The 23,123-nt window shown below is 52.1% G+C and overlaps 1 protein-coding gene across 1 annotated transcript in view; it reads left to right on the top strand.

Annotated features, from left to right (window-relative positions):
- Nucleotides 1-21,592, top strand: part of TNFRSF8 (TNF receptor superfamily member 8) — a 32,103-nt gene extending 10,511 nt beyond the window's left edge. Inside the window, exons 5-13 of the mRNA XM_037810460.1 lie at nucleotides 1,498-1,644; nucleotides 6,824-7,059; nucleotides 7,458-7,570; nucleotides 7,873-7,988; nucleotides 9,533-9,634; nucleotides 9,751-9,804; nucleotides 16,035-16,060; nucleotides 17,218-17,422; nucleotides 21,328-21,592. Coding sequence (XP_037666388.1) covers nucleotides 1,498-1,644; nucleotides 6,824-7,059; nucleotides 7,458-7,570; nucleotides 7,873-7,988; nucleotides 9,533-9,634; nucleotides 9,751-9,804; nucleotides 16,035-16,060; nucleotides 17,218-17,422; nucleotides 21,328-21,572 — 1,244 coding nt within the window. The 3' untranslated portion in view covers nucleotides 21,573-21,592. The remainder of the gene's footprint in view (nucleotides 1-1,497; nucleotides 1,645-6,823; nucleotides 7,060-7,457; nucleotides 7,571-7,872; nucleotides 7,989-9,532; nucleotides 9,635-9,750; nucleotides 9,805-16,034; nucleotides 16,061-17,217; nucleotides 17,423-21,327) is intronic.
- The last annotated feature ends 1,531 nt before the right edge of the window (nucleotides 21,593-23,123 follow it).

Raw genomic sequence — 23,123 nt, 5'->3', positions numbered from 1 at the left:
AGGGCAAGTGTCCTGAGAGACGAATTGAGAGAGAAAGAGAAGCAGAAGTTTATGGCTGAGCCTCCGAAGTCACACATCCCACCTTCCACCATTTTCTGTTTGTCAAGGCAGTCACAAATCCCACTCAAGTTCAAAGAAAGGAACATAGATTGCCATTCTTGAGGGGCAGTGGCAAGGCTCTGGAAGGGCAAATGGGACTAGAAATATTGCTGTGGCCATTTTTGGGAAAATACAACCTGCCACAGCCACTGCATCAGATGGAGAAACATGAGATGGGCGCTGGGCCCAAGAATTCCTTCAGCTCTCATAACTCAAGCCCTAACAGGCAGTGGAATGGAGTGGCTGAGGGCACAGACTCTGGAGCCCAAGTGCCTGGGTTCAGATCTTGGCCATACCACTCAGTATCTTGTTTCTTAACCTCTCCGTGCCTCAGTTTCCTTAACTGTAAAATGGCGTCATGATAGCTCCTATCTCAGAGAGTCGTTGTGGGCCTTGAATAGGTTGCTCTAGATCAGTTGGGTAGAGTGCTGGGAAGACTGCCTGGCACATTCAGTTCTATTAATAGCTAGAGTAGTGTTAAGAGCTGTCATTGCCCTGCATCGTCTCACTCATGCCCCCTGCATAAACTTCCCGAATCCTCCCCAGTCCTCCCTCTCTCTGGAGTTTGCAAGAAGAGACCGTATGGTCCCTTGTCTTTATCTTCCTGGGCCTCTGAGTATCCTGCTGATGGAGACATGTTCTTGTTGACTGAGTCACATGTGTCTCATGGCCTATAAAACAGAGCACACAAAACATTCCCAAACATATGTGAATGCATTATTATACTTTTTCTTCTATGAAAATGACATTTTATTATTATTATTTTGCTTTTGAAGAATAAGACCTTTTTATCATTGAAAATTTCAAGCATATTGAGAAGTAGAGACAGTGAGGGATATTACTAAAGACTGTCATCCAGCTTTAAATGATTGGCAATTCATGGCCAATTTCGTTTCATCTACTCCATGTTCATTTATCCTTTTCCTCCAGATTATTTTCTTTTAACTGCTTTATTGAGATATGGTTGACATACGGTAAACTGCACATATTTGAAGTGAACAATTTGGTAAGTTTTGACATAAGCATGCACAGGTGAAACCATCACCATAATCAAGATAATGGACAAATCCATCTCCCCCAAAAGTTTCTTCTTGCTCCTTTGTTATCCCTCCCACCCTTTCTCCCCCCCCCCATCCCCTTTCCCAGGCAACCAATGATCTGCCCCTCTCCCTATGGAATAGTTTGCATTTTCTAGAATTTTATATAAATGGAATCACATGCTACTTTTTTTTTACTGGCTTTTTTTCCTTGCATAATTATTTTGAGCTTGCCAAAAGACCTGCCCAAAGGAATAGTCAAATGAGCACTTATCTTCTTGTTGGATGACCCGCAGGCAAATGCTTCTCTGGACCCCGCCATCCCTTGATCCTTCCGATGACCCTCCTCTGTGTCTCTTAGATGACCTGGTGGAGAAGACACCCTGCACGTGGAACTCCTCCCGTGTCTGCGAGTGTCGACCTGGCATGTTCTGTGCCACACCAGCCACCAACTCCTGTGCCCGTTGCTCCAACTACTGCCCACCAGGGATGATCGTCAAACCCCCGGGTAAGCAGGCTCACCTCCACCCAAAGGGCTGAAGTCTGTGCCCCCACTGCTGTACCTCTTTCCACCTCCACCAGGCAAATGACCCCCAATCCTGGCTGTTAACTGGGTCAAGTTTGGGCTCTGGTTATTATCTGAATAGTAAGACCTTAGGTTCAGAGTTTCCAGGTAGACTTTCTACTTTAGGGAAGATACCCATTGTGAAAATGATGCCTAATGTACCTGCGGAGTAAGATCCAGATTTGGCATTATGGTAAGAAGCTCTTATGATTATTCTTTAACTTTTTCTTCCTGAAATTTTTGGGCTGGTAAAATTTTTACTTGTTTGCAAGTCTGTTTTATTGACTCATGATAGATGAATATAGGCTTTCAACTCAAGATGGTGGAAATTTGACAGTGAGCAAAAGTAGAAACTCCTGACAATGAAAATAAAATGGGCTCATCAGCAAATGAGAGATTTCAACAAATTTCTGCAAGGTAGAAAACAGATGGAAGAGTGGCAATGATGGAAACGAAGAAGAGAAAACCCCAAAATTTACTACATGGGGGCTGCAGAGGAAATGCACGCTAACTTACTTTAAGATCCTTACAAAGGCTCTGGACTCAGAGAAGGCAGGTAAAATGAAGGGTGGAGTAAAATGGAAGACTGAAAATAGAGGTCTATTAAGGGAAAAAGACAAAAGAAAAACCAGAGGTGTAAAAAATTTTTAATAGTGGTATGGCATGGACCAATCTGAACAGATGGTGCCTGAGTTTTTATCCTCTGGCAAAAACAATTGACATTTTGGTTAAAGACACTTGAAGGAAAACCCAGGGAAAGCTAGAGTTTCCAGTGTGGTGCTGCCACTCTGATGTAAAGACCTCCTTATTTGTGTATTTGGGATGTACCCTGTCAACAGACAAGCCCTGCCCAATTATTCTAAAATGAAAACTACCAGAATATGCTCTCCATCCTTAGGTTCAGATTTTCCAGGTAGACTTTCTAGTTAGGGAAGATACCCATTGTGAAAATGACACCTAATGTACCTGCAGAATAAATCCCATCTACTGGAATATTCAGCATAGTCCTTTTTAAAAAATAAATACAAATGAGTGGTAAACATCTTCAGACATACAAGGAAGACCAGCAGTATGAAAGAGAATAACAAGAAAGACAAACTGGAAAACTTACTATGTGTGAAGCAGTGATAAATCCAGGAATAAGAGAATCTAAAAAATCAAATTGGTGTCCACAGAAAAACTCAAGAAGTTTTTACAGGATGCTATGAAAAAGGAACAGCAAGAGACTAGAGGATAAGGAATGGCTTTTAGAAAACGTGCTTGTTATCACTCTGTTGCCTCTCAGCTCACCTTTCAGTACCTGCCCTATGATAATGGACTGGACTCGAGTTTTTCTCCTTTAAGTGAGCACAATGTTAAGCTTTGTTAGTAGAGGGTCCTGGAGGGCCATTGTGGAAATAAGGGGCTTCTCTTCCTGATTCTGGTCTATTGTGTTTTGCTTTTTCTTGCTCCTGCTGCAGAGTCTGGTGGTGCTCTGCCCTAGTCGTGCTCCAGAGCAGGAGTCCCTTGGCAACCTCACAGCCCCACTCTAGGCCTGGTGACCACCTTGGCTTGGCCCTCCCAAGGCAGACACTGGCATGCTCCAGGCCTCACTTCAGCAGAAGCAGCCTGACTCCTTCTGTGCAGCCCCAGCCAGCCTGGGCTCTCCTGCACTCCAGAGGGCTGTTTCTTGTGGCTCTCCTGACATGGGCACCGTGTACTCCAGGCCTCGTACCTGCAGTGGTACCTCAGCTCCCTCTGTGTACCTGCTCACCAGCATCAACTCTCTGAAGAGGGTTGTTTCCTGCTTGCCGGGTGATTGTGGACCAGCTCTGGAACTCGGTAATCCAGAAAGCTTCCCTGCCATCCAGTGGGCTGCAGTTATACCTTCTCCAGTTGCATCATCTTTACAGTTACTCTCTTATCATAGTTTAATGGTCTTTATATTAAACGTCCCCTGTTTAAATTGTTGTGTAGTTTCTGTCTCCTGATTGGACCCATGCTGATACAGAAAGTAAATGATGTAATTGCTGAAATAAAAAGTTTCGGTGGAAGGACTTGAAGATAAAGTTAAGAAGATCTTCTAGAACATAGAGCAAGATAACAAAGAGATGGGATCTATGAAAGAAAATATAATAACCCAGGGGATCCATGCAGACAGGGCAACATCTTGCCAATAGAAATCCAGAGAGCACATAGAAAGTGAAAGAAGATAGTGGAGAGGAATAAAAGAAGAAGAAATTTCCTGATCTGAAAAATATGGAGACTTCAGACTGAAAGGGCCTACCAAGAGCAAAGTAGGATGAATGAAAATTACCCATACCTAGACATATTCTCATAGAATTTTAGAACTCTCTGGACAGAGAGGAAGATCCCAAACATTTCTGGAGTGTTAAAAAACAAATAAACAAGCAAAAAACCAAGAATAAGTAATCTACAAAGGACTATACCTTCACAGTTCTGAACCTAGAATTTTTTTACCCAATTAAATTACCATTGAGTTTGAAGGCAGAATGAAAGCATTTTCAGACATAACATGTCCAGAACATATTTTCTGGTGTATCCTCTCTTTGAAAGTTACTTGAAGATGTAATCCAGCTAAATGAAGGAAAAGCAAAACAAAAAAGAGGAAGCCATAGAATCTGGAAAACAGTGGCTTTCTCCCAGCGTTGCAAGGAAGGCAAGTCCAGGATGACAGCGCTGCTGCCGACCTGGCGTGCGATCGGGCCGGATCGGAGCAGGACAATGAAGGGCTCCAGGGAAGTGTCTCCAGGAATAAAGAGAGGATTGCAGTAAATTTCTTGATTTATGGAGTAAAAATCGGAGGATGTGGTGAAGGTATGTGTTCTTTCATCAACAAGGAAAACAAAGGCGATTGGGAACTCCAGGGAAAATAAAATGCGCTGATAAGGTATTTACTGTCCAAATGTGAAGATGAAAATTTTACTCTAATTTTAAGCAATTTATGGATGTACAAAAAGAGAATCCATTTGACCTTTGATGCTAAGACCATTCTCCTTTAAGTAGCTCAAAGATCACGTGTTTGGACTATGTTAGTCTGATAAATAATGTATATATTTTTAGTTCCGAAGTTGGGACTAAAATTAGGTAGGTTCTGTTTTGAAAAAAATCCTCTTTCAGTGGTGGTCCCGTGCCAGAGAAGACAGGCAATGAACTAGGGGCTAAACAGTGCCTCCTCCTGCTCATCTTCAGGATACAAAGGAGGAGGAAAAGGAGAGGGTCATGAACCTAAGAAGGAAAGAAGGTTACAGGGAAGGTGTGGTACATAAGGAGAAGGGGTGGGTGGCACCCGAGGAGCGCTGGGTCCACCTTCTCTGCCCAGAGGAGGGACAGCAATTCCTAGATTCCAGCAGGCGGTCGAGTGGCAGCTCAGACCACGGGCCAGAGGGCCTCTCCTCATGGCTCAGGAGGGTGCCAGGCATTCATTGGTTGGTGCGTTTGAATACAAGAGATCCCTCAGTCCTCTCAAAGTAATCTCTCACTGAAACCCGTGACATTTCAAATACTAATTCAAATACTGGTTTGTATATAAATAGAAACCACTGTAACAAATTCCATCATCTTCCTCATAGTTTCAGGCCCACAGGTGTCATCTGATTTAGGTAACAGCCTGGTAACCAAATGGAAAGACAGAACCTTTGTTTGGAGGCCCCAAAACCAATCAAAGAAGGAAAGTAATCCCAGCCTCACTGGCTCTTCTAAGTGTTTCAGAAGAAATCTGAGAGACATTGGGAAAGGTTTTTAGAAGGGAGGTGTGTGTGGGGTGTGTGTGTGTTTGCTCTGTACCACATCAAAGAAGCGGGGGCCTCAGCCAGGGAAGTGGGGGTGGAGAGGTGAAATGGCTGGGCATGACCTACTTCAGATGTGGGCCAGAGTTTTCTGCCTCGGAAAAGCATGTGAGCATAAGAGTATCGGAAAGTGCCCAGGCCCCAGGCAGTGGAGAGTGCACCGGGCTGTGACTCCTGATCCCTGGGTTCTGGTTCTAGCTCCAGTCCAGTGGCTGGGTCAGAGCAGAGGTGGCCATGAAAGACATTTTGTCTGGCCACCACAGTGACCTGCCCACCCCCCTCCTAGGTGTCTGCTCAAGAGAAATAAAAATACACGTCCAAAGACTTGTACAAGAATGTTCACAGCTGTTATTCATCATAGCCCCAAATTGGAAACCGACCAAGTGTCTGTCCTTCAGCTGGTGAACGGATGGCTAGTGGAACATCCATGCAATGGAACTCTGTTCAACAATAAAAAGGAATGACCTACTGTTGCATGTGATGTGAATGGAGCTCAGAAACATTATGCTAGGTGGAAGGAGCCAGCCACCAAAGAGTACTGTCCTACATCACCCAGAGATTCCATTTGTGTGAAACTCTAGGAAGGGAAAACTAACCTAGAGTGACCAAGAGTGGTTGGCTGGGTCTGGACGTGGGGAAAGGATTGACTGCCAAGGGGCATGAGGGAACTTTTTGGGTTGATGGGAATGTTCTGTATCTTTTTTTGGTTTTAATTTTTTCAATTGTGGTGATGTATATACAATATAACCTTCTGTGTTTCCACTTTCAAGTATACAGTTCAGTGGTGTTGATCACACTCAGAGTGTTGTGTCACCATCCACGGCCGAAACTTTTCCGTCACCCCAAACAGAAGCTCTGTACCCGCTAAGCTCTGACTCCCCGTTCGCCACCCCCACTCAGTGCTCTAGGTCTTGATTGGAGATATAGTTACACACAAGTCCACACCTGTCAAAACTCGTTGAACCGTGCACTTAGAAAGGGGATGTTTTCTTGTATATAAATTATGCCTCAGTAAAGTTGCTTTTAAAAAGAAAAAACTTTAACCATCGAGGCCACTTTTAAACATCAGGATATTTCGGGTTGCGTGACCCCAAGTTGGTTGGAGTTGAGTAGCAGCTTCTCCACTTTGATCTTCTGTAGCATGAATCTGACAGTCTAGGTCAGCTAGAGCTGCAGGAAAAGCACATCACAAACTCTCAGTCCCAGCATCTGGCTCCCACTCGCTCACCGTGTCAGGGGGGCGGCTCCGCGGGCCTCGCCTGGGCTCGCCGGCTGGGTTGGGGTCTGCCCCACACGCTGCCCGCCCGGGCCTGGCCTCTGCACGGGCGCCGCAGTGAGGAAGAGGGGCCGGCGGGAGCTTGAGCCCCGCAAGGGCCTCGGCCAGAAACTGGGAGCTCGCTACCGCCCATGTACCGCGGACCCGAGCAAGTTCAAGTTCAGAGAGCAGCACACACACCTGCGTGTGGCGGGAGGCGCGGCAGAGCCACCTGGCCGAGGGCGAGGGTGCGGGGCAGACGGGGAGTTAGAACAGCAGTGCGGCCGAGCTCCCTGGCCCCCTCCTGTTCCGGAAGTAAATCATCGCTTTGGGAACAGTCCCAATTGTTAAAAACATCATATTGAGGTATGATTTACATACCTTAGATCTATACACTTTAAGTGTACAATTCAGTGATTCTCAGTAAATTTAGAGTTGTGTGTCCATCACTGCAATCTGAACCTCGTCATTTCCCAGTCCCGTGGCAGCCCTGCCCCAGGCTCAGCTCCTCTCCTTCCATCTCTGTGGATTTGCGTTTTCTGGACATTTCATGTCAATGGAAGCACACAGTATGTGGTCTTCTATGTCTGGCTTCTTTTCTGAGCATAATGTCTTTGAAGGGCATCAATCTTCTTATTGTCTAGTAATAGTCATATCCAGTGCTTGCCTCCTAATGGCCCTGCCATGAGGCCTCTCTGGCTCCTTGGCACCAGTTCCAAGATGCTGCCGCCCCTGCAGGTACATCTGAGAGAGACGTCACCTATGAGCCGAGGGAGATCGGGCCTGATTGCAGCTCCGCCCCAGAGAACAGCGAGGCGCCCACCAGGTGACTCCCGGCCCTTCTCTCTGTGGCCACTGTAGGATGGGCTGTCCCTGCTGTGCCCAGGGGATGCCCAGGGTGCAGCTGGGCAGGGGTGGGTGCAGGGTCCCAGCCGGGTCCTCGTGTCAATCTGCAGGTCATTTTGGAGACTCGCTGTGTGCCCTCAAAGTGTCTGCACAGACTGTGGGTACAAGGTCTGGGGACTTGGGCCTCGTCCACACAATCTCTGTAGAAAGGGAGTTTTTCATGAGCACATACTTCCCTTTTGTCATCTCGATTGTCAGCTGTATCTTAGCCTTCTCTCCCAGAAGCACCACCTCGGTCACCAAATGGGACTCCCAGACCAGTAAGAGGCCTAACGAGGACATCCCAACGAGCGCCTCCATCTCTCTCTCCTCCACAGGAAAGCCCCGTCTGGATCCAGGTAATGGCTGCCCCACTGAACCCAGGATTTCCTCCCAGGATTTCCTCCCAGGATAGCTCCACCCACTGAGTGTGGACCCGGGGTGGGGGGTCCAGGCTGACTCCCAGCTTCCCAGCTTTTGGAGTTGGGGCTGTGGCTTTGCCACTTGCTATTGACTATTCTTTAATTCTTGTGAGCTGGAATTTTATTCACTGCTTCGTCCCTGGTGCCCATAACTACTATTCAGAAAATGTTGCATGGTTGTATGACCTTGAGCTAGTTGCTTAATTACTCTGAGCTTCAGATTTTTCCTTGTAATAACATATACTATTCAGGGTTATTATCACTGTGGTATGGACTGTTTGCAGGGTTCTGAGCAGTATAGTATATACCTCGCATGTTGCGCAGCACTTTACAGACAGTTTGCTATAAATAATTAGCTCTAACATTGGGCCATTCATTTTAGGACTTGCAGTTCTAGTAGCTGCCACGAGGTGGTGGTGATGTCTTAGGCTGGCTTCTTCAACGGCAGTCCTGGACTTGAAGCATCAGCATCAATTGGGAACTTGTTAGAAAAGCAAATTATCAGCCCCCACCCCAGATCTCCTGAATCAAAATCTGCATTTTAACAAGGTCTCCCCAGGATTGATATGCACATTCAGATCTGGCATACATTACTTTTTTAACGTCTAGAAATGAACTTAAAGTAAAAAAAACAATGATTTTCATAAGCGACCAAAGAAAACAGGAAGCTTGTTAAGTACAGTGCTAAGCTGTAAAGAAATGCATCCAGAGAGACAGTGGATATGAACACAGACTCCGGAGGCCATGTGGCCTGGCTTGAGCTGTGACTCTGCCATTTACCCTTGAAGTGACCTTGGGCAAGTTCTGTAGCCATCGTGAGCCTCACTTTCCCTTGTTTGTAAAATGGAGAGAGTAATGGTGCCCCGAGCATAGAGTTGTTGATTCATTCATTTGAGGAACACTTGTTGAGTGTGTTTGTGTGCAGGGTGGACCCCACCCGCCCCAGGCCTGCCCTCTGGAGCTTAAGGTGTAGTGGGGAGCCAGGGGGCTGTGTCAGAGCCGATGGCCCCCTTCACCCATCCTGGCTGCCCTGCCCTCCCCACCCTGACACACTGTCAGTGCTGCCAGCTGCCTGGGGCTTCTCGTCCCACTGTCCCCTCCTCCCCAGTCCCCAGATTGTGCTTTTTTGGCTCTCAATCCCTTCTCATTCTGGGTCCTTGATACTCAATTTCGCACTCTCTAGAAATGCTTTGTCCCTCCTCAGGAATTTAGGTGCCCCGATGGGCTCCTTGGAGCAGGTGAGGGGGGGCAGGTGGTAAGGGCCAGATCAAATACAGGGGCTGGTTTTCAGCCCTGGTTTGGGAAAGGATCGGGTACTGTCAGCCACACTGGTCTCCATGTCCCAGGAGAAGGAGAAAGTCGTCTGGAGCTGGGCCGTCCTGGGCGGCTGCAGCCAGGGCCCCTGGCTCGCTGCAGTGAGGGTCAACTTTGGGGCCTCTGGTGCCAGGGGCAGAGCTAGCAGGGCCGCCTTTGTGTTCCAGGATCCGTGTTCCTCTTGTTGGCAGTGGTGCTCCTGCTGGTAGTCGTCTCTGCCTCCTTCCTCCTGTGCCACTGGAGGGCCTGCAGGAAGGGGATTCTCCAGAGTGAGTGGATGGGGAGATCCGGGAGGGGATGCTCTGTGCTCGCCTGGCCCGGGCCCCTGCCCTGCCCTTGCCCCTGAAGCCTGGCACCTCCAGCCCTCCTTCTGGTGTTGTTTCAGAGCTCCACCTGTGCTACCCAGTCCAGACCTTCCGGCCCACGCTGGAGCCTGTAGGTAAGTGTCTAGAGGTTCAGACAGACACACAGCAGCTCTGGGCCCTGGGTTGGGCCCAGGAAGTTTCTTTTCTCCACCTAGCCCAACTTCGCGGCCCCCCTCTACGGCTTCCCAAAAGTTGCTGCTCCTCTCTCCGTGGCCTCATCTGCAGTGGGAATGTGATGTGGGTGAAGGGTGCCTGGACAGTGGTATTGGGTGCAATACTGGTATGGGCGTTTACAAAACCTTCTTCTCTTTCATTCTGTCCTCCGTGCTGATCCCCAGGAGAGACATTCCTGCACGCCTTGCCTCTCCTTCTCCCTCCCCTTCTCTCCTCTGTTCCCTTTTTCCCTCCTCCCTCCCTTCCTCCCTTCTCTCTCCCTCCCTCTCTACCACTGACTTGCCAGGCAGCAGAGGGGCATACAGGTCAGGAGGGCAGGCTGATCAGTGGAATCCTGGTTCTGCCCCCCTACAAGGCACAGGGCCTCGGACAGGTCCTGACGCCCTCTCTGTGGAATGAGGAGTGTGGACCCGATGCAAAGGATTGGCCTGTGGGTTGAGGTGGGGTCCCCTTAAGCCCTGAGCTGCTGTGGCAAGATAAGCCGTCCTGGGTCTCGTGCCTTTTCCCTTAGCAGGACTCCCAGCTCTTCTGGAGTTCTTGGTTGTTCTGCTCTTGCAGCCAGCCTTCCGAAACCCCGTTCCTCTCCACTGGTCTGGTCAGGAGTGTCCTCCAGCTGTCACCTCAGATGGGTGTGGGGCTCCAGGTACCTTATGCCTGGTACAGCCCCTGGTGGCCCTTTAAGGTCTTCCCAACATCCCACAAGCATTGATTGAGCACCTACTGGGTGCTTGGCCCCGAGCACAGGGGATGAAGTGGGCATAGATTGTCTGAGCTTCCGTAGGCGGCTTTCCAGGGTGGTGATCTCCACTCCTTAGGGAGGAGATGACTCAGAAGCAGGGACAACTGGCCCCGGACACATGGCCTGTATGTGGCAGTCAGATCCTGACGCTGGTTCTTGAGGAGACCTGCCCAACTTGGGGTTCTGTTGGAAGAGGCCTCGCTTCTGTCCCGTCTTCCTCCCTTCTCCCCAGCTTTGTCTACCACCCCAAGGCCCACCCAAGAGTCCAGAAGTCAGCTTCAGGCAACGTCATCACCTCCCTGTGTCCCCTCCCTGCCCTGCTCCCCAAGACCCTTGGAGAGCCTGGCAGTAATCCGACTTCTGACTTGGGCCCAAAAACACAGTTCCACTGAGACATGTTTTGAACTTGATGAGTTTCCCTTCACAAGGGGGGTTTTTGCATTTTGACAGTTTCAAGCCTTTTTCCATGAGCTGTCAGGCTCAGTGTCTCATTGAAACTGGCATTTGCTTTCTTGACATTTTTCTAGTACTAGAATTTCCATTGCCGTCAGTTTATTTTTTTCTTCAAACCTTCATGGTAGCAGTTTTGTCTAAAAAAAAAAAGGACGAAAAGAAAAAAGGCAAGAAAAAAAAAGCACCATCCTTCAGCAGCAGGCCTACAAGGAACTGAGTGTGGAGGCTCACTGATGGACATCCTCTCCCAGCCGCTTCTGGCCCACTGGTCCCCGTGTTCTGGGCTCCCAGGCCCCAGAAGGAACGAAGGTGAGGCCACGACAGGCCTGCAGGGTGCCGGCTGAGAATGAACTGAGCAAGATGGATTCCTCGTTCCCTCTGGAGCAGTGGGTGCTGAAGGGACGGAGGGCAGCATCCACTCGTTTGTTCCCTCATTTGTCTATTCAAGTCACCTTCCTTGAGCACTTTCTAGATGCAGGCTCTCTGCTGGATACAGAAACTGTCCTTGCTCTCAAGCCTTCAGTCTAGCATCAGTTACTGTCACTTCCATAAGGGGCTGAAGAGGAGCAGGATGGGAATGTGTTCCCTAAACTGTAGGGCTGGGAGGTGTCTTGGTACTTAAGCAGTGCAGCCAGAGTTGTACAAGTGCCTAAAGGTGTTCCCCAACCATCTCTCAAATTGACTTGACTTCATTGCGGTGTCCTCTGTAGCAGTATTTGTGAAGCCCTTACATGATCTTATTTAATTCCTCTGACCAGCCTTGGGAGACAAGTATACTATGATCATCCCCATTTTACAGATGAGGAGATTGAGGCACAGGAAGATGATGTGATTTGTGCCAGGCTCCTTGGTTAGTTAGCAGTAGAACCGGGATTTTGTTTGCTGCTGTTGCTGAGATCATGGCTGAAAAAGGATCTCTACTTCAGCACTGTTGGCATTTGGGAGTGGATGATTCTCTGTTGTAGGGGCTGCCCCGTGCATGGCGGGATGTTTAGCAGCATCCCTGGCCTCTACCAACCGGATCCCAGTAGCATCCTCCATCTGTGACAACCAAAAATGTCCCCAGTCTTCCCCAAATGTTGCCTGGCAGGAAAATCACCCCCAGTTAAGAATCAGTGGTCTAAATTCTTTTAATTCTTCATTTTAATGGGTTTTAGAGTCATCATTTTGTCTTTTATTACAGGCAGGTGTAGGTAGAAAAGCTGTTTTGTTTTGTTTTTTTTTTTTGTATCGAAACACTTTCGAACTTACAGAAAAGTCCCAAGTGCAGTACAAAGAACCTGTTTTTTTCCTGAACCATGAGAGAGTAAGGTGCTGACTTGATGTCTTACTGCCCCGAATACCTTAGTGTGTGTTTCATGGAAGCAGAGGCATATTTTTACATCAAACCATACAAATTGGGGAATTCGTCTTGATCCATTACCACCACCTAGTGCTCAGACCCCATTCAGGTTTCTTCACTGGTCCCAATGATGTCCTCTGTAGCAAAAGATTCCAGTTCAGAATCACATGTTGCATTTAGTTGTCAAGTCTCTTTAGTGTCCTTCAATCTGGAGTGGTTCCTCAGTCTTTTCCTTGTCTTTCATGGCCTTGACACATTCGAAGAGCACAGGCCCGTGGTTTTGCAGCCGTCCCTCCCTTAGGGTTGTCTGCTCTTTCCTCGTGGTTGGATTCAGGTCTTGTGTCTTTGATGGGAATGTCTCAGACGTGATGCTGAACTTTTCTCATTGCGTTCTGCCAGGTTTCAGTTATCTCTTTACTGGAGATGTTTGCTTTGAGCCCTTGATTAGGGCCGTGTCTGCCAGGCCTCTCCACTGTGCAATTACCCTTCTCCTTGGTTATTACTAAGCATTTTGTGGGGAGGTACTTTGAGACCTTGCAAACACCCCATTCCTCACCCAGCTTTCATTTTATTCATTTATGTACTTATGTCTGTACACACTCATGGATTCCCATTTTCTTCAATGGGTTATAACCTTTTACGATCATTCCTTATTTTCATGCTCTAATTGTCCTGAAATAGGCCAGTGGGAGTCCCTTCAGCTGACTTCTGCATACATTTGACATGCCCCCATCCTAAAGTTTTTGAACATTCTTTACTTTAAAATGTTCCAGGCTTCTCTTGTATTTTCCCTGCCCCAGCCCTGGACTCGGCCATCTCTCCAAGGAGTCCTGGTAGAAGCAGGATTTGAATTGCGGGGTGCTGGTTGCCACAGCCTGGCTGACCCTCTTTGACCAGCTCCTTCTTCAGGATTGTTCTGCTTCCCACAGTGGCTGGGAATGACAGCTCAGCAAGGGATGGCATGGAAAAGATGAGAACAAGGAGGGCGGAAGGGACAAGAGCTTTGAATCATGTGTCAGAACTCACGTGCTTGTACTCTGCGAGAGTGGCCTTCTGGGCATAAAAAATTTAAATAGACTTTATTTATTAGAACAGTTTTAGGTCTACAGAAGATGTGACAAGATGGTACAGCGAGTTCCCAAATGCTCCACCCCCCAGCCTCCTCTGTTGTTACCAGCCTGCTTTAGCCTGGTGATTTGTCAAATCAGTGACCTGATAGCCTTACACTTTGTCAACTAAAGTGCATAAATGGGTTATCTAGATTACCTTCATTTTTTCCTAATGTCCTTTATCTGTCCCAGGATTCCCCCCTCCCCGCCCAGCCCCTGGGCTTCCCTGGGCTGTGACAGTTTCTTTCTCGGACTTTTCCTTTTTTTAATGACAGTGACAGCCATGAGGAGGACGGTCAGTGTTTTGTCAGATGACCCTCTACTGGGGTCTGTGTGGAAATTTGCTGTGTTTCAGCCGGGGTCACGGTTTGGGGGAAGAAGACCGCAGAGGGAGAAGCAAGGACTCAGTGTCAGCATCTCCAGAAAAGAGACAGCTGTGGCTGGGAGACAGTTTGCCCCAGGGTAGACTGGATGCCTGGGCACTGCCCAGCTTTCCTGGAGGGCCAGTGGGCTCGGGGTAAATGTCAGCACAAAGGCACAACCCTGATTTATCACTGGGCACTGTCACTGGTGATATCTCAGTTAAGCACACCCTCCAAAGTTGGTGTGATGGGTCCCCTTCTCCAGATTAGAGGACCGAGGCTTGGAGAGGCCCAGTGCTCTGTGCAGGGGCTTCACAGCCAGTAGGCCCCCCACTCTGGGGCTGCAAAGCTGCCTTGTTGTCTGGCATCTGGCTTGTTTTCAGTTTCTCGGTCATTATAAATACCACCGCTGTGCACAGTCTTTTTGTTTTCTTTTGGGTTACTTCCTGAGGGTGTGTTCCCCGAAGAGGAATTACTGGGTCAAAGGGTGTGAGGTTTTCATTGCCAGAAGCCTCTTTAGGAAGATGGAGCCCTTGACAGGACGTGAGCTGCTCAGTGCTCCTCTTTACCCACTTCCTCTCCAAGACTGAGTTTTATCATTTTTATTTATTTTGTCTTGTGACTTCGTCACACACTTTTTTTTTTTTTTTTTTTCCTTTTTCTGGCCACCCCAGTGACTTGGCACCAAGTAACAGTTGGCTGTTTTCAAAACTCATTTGGTTTCACTGACATCATTTAAAAGAATGTTCCTCGGGCCAGAGAGCATTTCCCAAGTGGTGGCTTGAGCAACAGGCGCCTTGCGGGAACGGGGACGAGGCCGGGCCCCGCGCCGCCATGTGGGGAACAGTAGTTTTGGGACCAGCCAGCTGCGTGGGCTGGCCGAGTCAAGAATCGGTCATGGTATGTTACACATGGGACTTCTTTGACCATCGTTTGGGACCATTTCCCCCTTAGACGCTTTCTGCCCGGTCAGTTCCACTTAGAAGGTTCACGTAGGGGCGGAGCGTTTCCCAAACCCTCCCGGTGCCTGAGCGTCACAGTCCAGCTGCAGGTCTTGTGTTGTCTGCATCTGCCCGCCTTCTGTGAGTGCCCACTGGGACTCGGGGCTGAAGGCTCCCCCAAACTGATGAGATCAGAGGTGGCTTAGCTGGCAGACTGGCATCTTGGCAGCAGATTTCTCTAGTCGGATAGGCACACGTGAAAAACAACACATTCCAAGTCTCTGTGCAGGGCTGGCCTGCTTGGCTTCATTGAAGGTTGTGGTCCTTGGACGAGCGTCTGTGGCTGGGAGACAGTTTGCCCCAGAGTAGACTGGACACCTGGGCTCAGGGTGAACGTCAGCCACATACACTTGGCCATGACCAGGCACCATACTTAATGTGAAAGAAAAATTGGAGTGGAGGGTAGGGGGTTGGGATGAGAAGATAAAGGTTGTACCCTGATAACCGCTGCGTCAATTCACAACACCTCCTGAGCCCACAAAATGGTGGGATTGAGGGAAGTGGGTGATTGGGGGGACAGTTTTCCCCCTTAAGATGGTAGCTGGGGCTCTTTAGGGCACACATAATCGAAAACTGAACTCAGAACCACCCCCTAAAAGCCTGTTGGTCGGCTGGCTTCAGGCATGTCTGGACGCAGAGTTCAGATTATGCCCTCAGGACCCGTCCTGTCTCTGCCACCCTGCCTGCAGGTCCCCCACTGAGTGTTGCGTGGTGCTCCGGGGAGCTCTGGGCTCTCTGGACCCTGTGGCTGCCACACACCAGCTTGTGACCCAGCACAGTCTCCCTGGCAGCATTTGGGTGGTGCTGTGTCTCCCGAACCAATCCGTTTGGGGGGTGGGAGACCCAGTGTGCTGACTGGCTGAGCCCCCTTTCAATGAGAATGGCTTTGGGGGAGGTGGTTCCCCAGAGGTGCTAACCCCGGTGCCTCTGCTGGAGAGGCTGGCACCGAGAAGTGAACTCCCAGGCCTGGGCTTGGGCAGTGACCCTGAAACCCGTAGCCATTCTCCAGACCTAGGGCCTGGACCCTGGGCCGGATCCATGAGTGCCATTTGCCAACAGGTAGGGCGGGGCGGGACCGGGTGGCTGCCTGTCTCCTTGGTGAAGTGGCTGCTCTTCTTTTGCAGATTCCAGACCCGGGAGGAGCCCAACAGTGAGTAGCCTCTCCTGCCCTCACCCCAGCTTCGTGCCCCTAAATCGGACCCCTTCCCTAACAGATCTGCTCATTCCGAAAGCCGTGGGGCAGGCTGTGTGCCTCCCAGATTGGTGGGGCCCGGGCTCTGCCTGCAGGTTCGGACTGTGTCTGCACCCTTGCAGCCAGCGGGCCTCGCCTGGGGCCTCAGCCGGGCCTTGGCCAAGGATGGGGAGCCCTGCCCCCACAGGGCCTCCAGCTCCTGGCTCATCCTGCTGGGGACTTCCAGAGGGGCCCATCAGACAGTGGAGTTGGCTCTGGCCACTGTGGGTGCCAGGTCTGGTCACGAGGAAGCCTGTGTTTATTTCCCCTTTTCTCCTTCCAGCTCCTCCCCATCATTGACGTCCTCACAGCTGAGATGATAGTTAATAACAATAAATTTTTAAAAAATCAGCTACCATGTATTGAACTCTTCCTGTGCACTGGCCCCTTGCTTGGTGCTTTATGGAAATTATCTCAGGTAGTCCTTTCAATCCTCAGAGGTGGGTACTGTTGTCCCATTTCACAGAAGAGGTAAGCTGTGGCCCAAGCTTGGGGTGCTGCCAGGCAAGGCTCGCACACTGGCAGGGGCTCCTGTGTGCAGGTCACAGGAGGTCGGGGGCTGGCTGGTGGGGGAGGGCTTCCCAGAAGCGGGGGGCCTGGGGCTGACTCTTGCAGACTTTGGTGCTTATGAGTGTGGATTCTGCAGTGAGACCGCCAGGGTTCAAATCCTGGCCCAGATGCTTACTAACTATAACTCTGAGCAAGTTCCCCGATTCTGCCGTGCCTCGGCTTTCTGATATGTAAAATGGGGAGGGTGCTAATGTTGCCCTCCTCCTAGGGTGGTGGTGAGGATTTGTATAAGTCAAGGGCTTAGAGCAGGGCATAGAGCAAGCACCCTATAGGTGGCTGGCTGTTGTTCTTGTACTTGATGCAAGTTAAAAGCAGCTTGCCTGCACCCCAAATGCCCCACACGGGTGTGCCACGCTATCAAGGCCGAGAATCCCAGGGGTGCTCGTGGCAGTTTCAGGCTGAGAGGGGGAGACTTACTAGGGTCCACAGAAATGAAAAGGGGCCTGCCCAGTGCAGAGGCTGGGGATACATGGGGTCAGAGCCTACTTCCTTTGTGTCCACTGCAGGCCAGGAGGAGCATGTTGGTGGCAGAGCCGGGCACAGAAGAATTGGGGTTAATGAGCCCCCCGATGATGGAGACCTGTGCTGGCACAGGGACAGCCTGCCTGGAGAGCTTGAGACTGCTGGAAGCCAGCCCGGACGGGGGCCCTGAGCCCCCCAGGGACCTCCCTGAGCCCCAGGTGACGGCAGAGCACACCAATAACAAGATTGGTGAGTCGCTGGGGCCAGGGGCAGGGGAGGTGGGTGCTGGGCCTGGATTCTCCTGCCAGCCCTCACAAGTAGGAAATGCTTGTGGAAGAGGTAAACAAAGCATTAAAGCTAGGGATGTGTTTCCATTTGCTAAGGCTGCTGGAATGCAATATATCAGAAATGGATTGGCTTTTACAATGGGGATTTATTAACTTAAATTTTACAGTTCTAAAATCATGAAAATGTTCCAGTTAGAAGGCATCAACAGGTTGATACCTGGACTCTGAAGACAGGCTGCTGGCATCTGGGGTCCCTCTGTCAGATAGCAGGGCATGTGGCCACAGTCTGCTGCTCCTCGGCTCCTGGGTCTCGTTGCTTTCAGCTTCTGGCTCCAGTGGCCTCCTCTCTGAGCTTCTGTGGGATCTCTCTTAGCATCTCGGGGGCATTTCTCTCTCTCTTCTCCGGGGTTTTTTTTCCTCTTAGCTCTCTCCAAACTTCTCTGGGTGTTTCACTCTGAACTCTCCCTTGGCTTTTTCTGTCTTATTGTCTCAAAAAGGACTCCACCAAAGGATTAAGACCCATCTTGAATTGGGTGGGTCACATCTCAGTTGAAACCACCTAATCAAAAGGTCCCACCCACAATAGGTCTGCACCTACAGGAATGGATTAAAAGAACAAGGCCTTTTCTAGGGTGCATGCAGCTTCAACCAGCACAGTATGTAATGCAGCTTGCTGTGCCCCCTTATCCCAGTTCCCATTTTTATAAAATTGAAATAGCAGTACTGCCTTCGTGGGGTACTGTGAGAATTCAGTGAAATAATGTAAAGCATGAAGTGTAACGTAGAGTGTGACATGCAGAGCACAGTGCCTGCTGCTTGCCAAGTAAAAAATGATACCACCACCCCCATACACACACACAGCCCCTGAGGGGACAGGAGGAAGGCACACCTGTGACAAGACACGCCTCTTTGTAAAAGGCACCTCTGATCATCTCCTGACAATTAGGGTGGTGTCCTCCCCATTTTACAACTGGGGAAACCACAGCTCAGGGAGATGAAATGGTTTTCCTTGTGACACAGCTGCTAAGTGGCAGAGCTGGGACTCTACCCTGTGTCTGGCGGCCTCAGATGTCCACGGTTGGTCCCAGGTACCCAGCCCGCCCCAGACGGGGGCTGCCCTGCTGCTCTGCGATCCTGCTTCTCTCTACCCTGGTGCAACCCAGAGTGTTTTCCCCGAAGTGTACACCTGTCCTATCCCACCCCCACTTACAACCCTCCAGCAGCTCCCTGCCACTTTCAGGATGAATCCCAGGATCCTAATTCTGGCCTTCAAGGCTGGTCTTGAGTGGGCTTCTCCCTGCCAGACTCACCTTGCATCCTGACTCCCCAGCCCTGGCCTTAGGGCTGGTCCTCCCACTTAAGAGGGAGGGTCACGAATTTAGAGCCCTGGCTCGCTTCCAGGCCTTTTCTCACCTGGAACAGCCAACTACCCCAGCCCTTTGAGTCGAGTTAATTCCTGATGTCCCCTGGTACTCGCTTAGTTGCCTCCTCATCCAGGAAGGCTTCCCTGCTTTCTCCGTGTGCTTATCTAGGCCAGTTGCCTTTCTGCTGGGCTCCCCTGGCTCCAGGCTGCCCGCACCTGGTGTCCTCAGCATGCAGCAGTGGGACTGTGTGTTTACAGGACTGTCCCCCTTATCTAATGTGAACTCCCTGGGGGCAGGGCCTCAGTGGGCCCATCTCTGTCTTCCCTGAAGACACTTGGTTAATGCTAAGGCATTTGTAATTTGCTCTGGACCTTTCTCTGATAGACACTGGTGGATAGACTCTTTGGGTTGGAGCCTTTTGAACCAAGCTGAAATTTTTGGAACTGTACCTTTCAGCAAGTTTTATTTGAAAAGAATTCATTTTGGGAAATACCAAAAGCTTCTTTGGGTTTCCTAAGAAATCCTAGTTTGAACATTTGCGTTGGTGCCGCGCGCAGTGCCTGGAACTCTGCGGGTGGCACCCCTGGAGGGATTACCAGGAGGACAGAGGACGTGCCAGGCTCCAGGATGCACGACGTTGACAGCCTTCCCGGGCCTGGGGGCCTGCCTTCCTGGGGGACGGGCGGTGGCACACCCTCCACCATGGTGGGGTCAGAGGCCCGGGAGGTTTTCTTGAATGCCAAAGAGATGAGTGACTCTTGTGGCCCAACACCACGCAGAGGACCAACCCCTGCATTCCTCCCCCACCCTGCAGTTCCCAGGAGGGTCCAGCCTAAACCCGGGGCTTTGCTTCAAAGGAGGGGACGTGGGGCCTAAGGAGGTGCTGCAGTGCCCCCCATCCGCCCCCAAAGCGACTTCCCAGAGTTCTGGATCCCTGGGTGGGGCGGAAGTGCAAGCAGCTCCTGGAGAGCCGCTCCCCCATCCCTGGGGGATGGGCAGCCCTGTGAGGGAGGCGGAGCCAGTGGAACCTGGACCCTTTGAATGTAAGAGGGGGCTAGGCCTGGCCCCCAGCTCTGGCTTCTTCTGCCTAAGCACCCTGCCCCCCTCCCACTCCACCTCACCCCAAGTCTCTCCCCCTGTGCCCTCCCTCACCTCCTCTACCCCTGTCACTCTCCTTTATCCTGCCTCTTGCCCCCTGAGGCTCCCTCTCTCTCCTGTCCTCAGGCCCCATCATTTGCCCAGCCCCTCTGGTCAGGAGCCCACAGGCCTCGATTGAGGGCGTGGGCCTGGGGCATGGGGCCCTGATCTCTCTCTCGTCCCGCTCTCTTGGTCCCCCTCTGGTTCTCACTGCTATTTTGAACACTTCCCATTTAGAAACAAAAACAAGGGCTGGTGTTATGCAGTGGGGCTGAGGGTGGGGTCCTTTGAGAATCTTTTTGGGGTTCCTGAATCGGAGAGGTGCAACCCGGTTATCCAGAGCAGCAGGGGTCTCTGTGCTCTCTGCCCCACCCCAGCTCCAAAGTTCCCTCTTGAGTTCCCCTTTCCACCTCCAGAGGCCCGGGCAGAGCAGCAGGGGCGCGGCCTCTCCCCAGGCCGGAGGTCGTCAGAGCTGGGCGGTTCTAAGTCCCATGGCCCGGGCACATCCCAGGTGTCTGCATTTTCCAGCTCCCCCAACCTCTGTGTGCCCCTTACTGAAATGGCAGCACTGGAGGCTCTGCTTAGGGTTGGGGATTAGGCCTCGCCTGGGCTGGCCTTGGTCTGCCCAGCACCCACTGTGTGCCAGGTGGGCGCAGCTATGGGGGCGATGGGTGGGAGGCCAGCAGGGCACGTGCAGGCCCAGGGCAAGCAGGGCTGTCCAGATCACTGTGGGTGACCATCTGTCCTGGCTGGCACTTGTGGGCCTAAAACTGGGCTGAGCTGCTCCACCTAGATGTCTGCTTCAAGTGTGCGGCCAGGCCCTGCCTTGTAGCTCTGCAGCCCCCCTGCCCCGTGCCTGCCACACTCTGCCCGTTACTGGGACCCCAGGGAGCAGAAAGGGCAGCCAGGCAGGGTGGGAGTTTGGGGGTTTGTACTGAGTACCTGGTAACCTTGGGCGGGCCCTTTAACCTTTCTGGGCTCTGCGTCCCTAACCTGTAAAATGGGGGCAGCAGGCTGCCTGCTTCGCAGGGCCCTTTGCGGTGCTGCTGTCACTGCTGTTGTCACCTGCTTCCGTCCCACGGCTCACTCTCTCTCCCAGCTGTCTTCTCCTTTCCCACCCATTGCTGAAGAAGTGCAGGGAAAGTCTCAAGCCTCCCCCCTCCAGCCCCTACTGCCTGTCCTCGCTGTGTGATCTCCGTTAGCTCAGGCCCCTGCAAGGCTGGTGGGGTGTACTGCAGCCGGAGAGGTTGTGTCATCTGCCCAAGGTCCCACAGACCAGGCTGGGACTGGGACCCTCCTTTGCCTCCTGTGCCCCCTCCCAGCCGGGGCTCTGGACCCCCACTTCACCCTTCCCTTTGCCTTGCAGAGAAAATCTACATCATGAAGGCTGACACAGTGATTGTGGGGACTGTGAGGACCGAGGTGCCCGAGGGCCGTGCCCTGGCAGTACCGGCGAGGCCCGAGTTCGAGGAGGAGCTAGAGGTGGACCACGCGTCCCACTACCCAGAACAGGAGACGGAGCCACCCCTGGGCAGCAGCGGAGACGTCATGTTCTCGGTGGAGGAGGAAGGGAAGGAGGACCCCTTGCCCACAACTGCTTCGGAGAAGTGAGGCCTGGCCTGGGCTGGGGCCAGGAGGGCAGCTGGGATCCCCCTGGGAGCCCGGGATGGCGCTGTGGCCCCAGGTTTGGGGGGCAGAGGCCCATCTGCCTGAACTGCGATTCTAGTGCTAGTGGTGACCAGCCCATCCACACAGAAGGGGTCTGCTGGTCTCTATTCACGCCCCTACCTGGCTGCCCCCCAATCCAGACCTGAGGGGAACCTGAGCTTGTGCATGAGAGACACTCGAGGGAGGTGGATCCGCATGGTGGTGTTTGTTGGGGCAGCAGATGGGCAGGGGCTGGGCTGGCTGCCTTCTGTTGGGGCCCTGAGAATCAGGCCCAGACCACCAAGGCCGAGCCCACCCAAGCGAGAGGTGCAGGCCTCGAGGCTGTGTCTGAGTCCCCTTGCGCTGAGCCTCAGTGGTGATACCCTCTGCTCAGCCTGGCGTGCACCCAGCCCCTGCTCACTGTGAACATGCCCCCTGTGGGCACTGAGGCTGCACCTGTGGTGGTTTCTCCTGAGCCAAAGGGGAAGTCGAGGGATCGGGCGTTGCCGGCCGGTCCCCACGTCAGCTGCAGCAGCCACCTGCACAGCGTGCCCTCTGCGTGGGGTGAGTGCCCCGTGGGACTCTCCTGGTGCTGCCAGACCTGGTTCCATGGCGCCTTCTGCGGGCGCAGGATCTACAGCCAGTTCACCCGTCTTGAGAATGGGCCCCCTGTCCCCACAGCAGGAGGCCTCTTGGGACCCCAGCACTCCTTGGGCAGCTGCAGTGCCTCAACCCCGGCCAGAGACCCTTCCCGCCCAGCTGCTCCCGAGAGAAGGTCCTGCCTGCTCTGCCCAGCGACTTCCTCCCCGCCCACGGAGATGGGGAGACCGCAGGCCCTTCCGGGGCCCTTCACTGCTCTGTGGGCACCCCTCGCTGCGTCCTGGGAAATGAAGAAGCGGCTTCCCCAGATCTGCCACGCTTGCAGATCACGCTGGCTGCCGCCCGCCAGCCGGCTGCTGACACCACAATGGCACGCAGATGTCAAGGGCCACCAGGCAACGAGGTTTCACCGAGACATTCTGCCTCCTGGAGTGTTGGGAAAGAGGGGTCGGTTCAGTCTGGATTTCAGGGTATCTGCATTTCCCACTGGGGAGTGAAGCCATCCCCCTTTGGTCTGCTGGTGCCCCGGGTTCTTCTGACTCATGTGAGCCAGCAAGTGGCCTGAGGTGGAGCCTGGGGCTGACGGCAGGTTCGCGGCAGGGGCCGGGGCTGGAGCTGCGGGCGACTTGGGGACTCCTGGACTTACCCCGGAGCCAGGCCCGGGAAGGCGACTTGACTCCTGGCGGCTCGCCCTGGAGGAAGTTGGGGCTGAGTCAGGCATCACGAGGGTCGTTCCTGAAACCACTCAGATGTTTTCCCCTGCGAGGGGGGAAAGTTGGAGAGTCTGGGGCCCTGCAAGACGCGGTTATACGCGAAACCTGGACTTGGGCTGGAAGCCGCTACGGTGGGGTGGACAGCGTTTGCCCCGACGCCTCGGTGCTGGGCTGTGCGGGTGTGTCTTGCTCTCTCCAGAGT

The sequence above is a fragment of the Choloepus didactylus genome, chromosome 2, assembly GCF_015220235.1.
Source record: "Choloepus didactylus isolate mChoDid1 chromosome 2, mChoDid1.pri, whole genome shotgun sequence".
Taxonomy (NCBI): domain Eukaryota; kingdom Metazoa; phylum Chordata; class Mammalia; order Pilosa; family Megalonychidae; genus Choloepus; species Choloepus didactylus.
The sequence above is the reverse complement of the archived record's forward strand: the minus strand, read 5'-3'. Positions and strand labels throughout refer to the sequence as shown.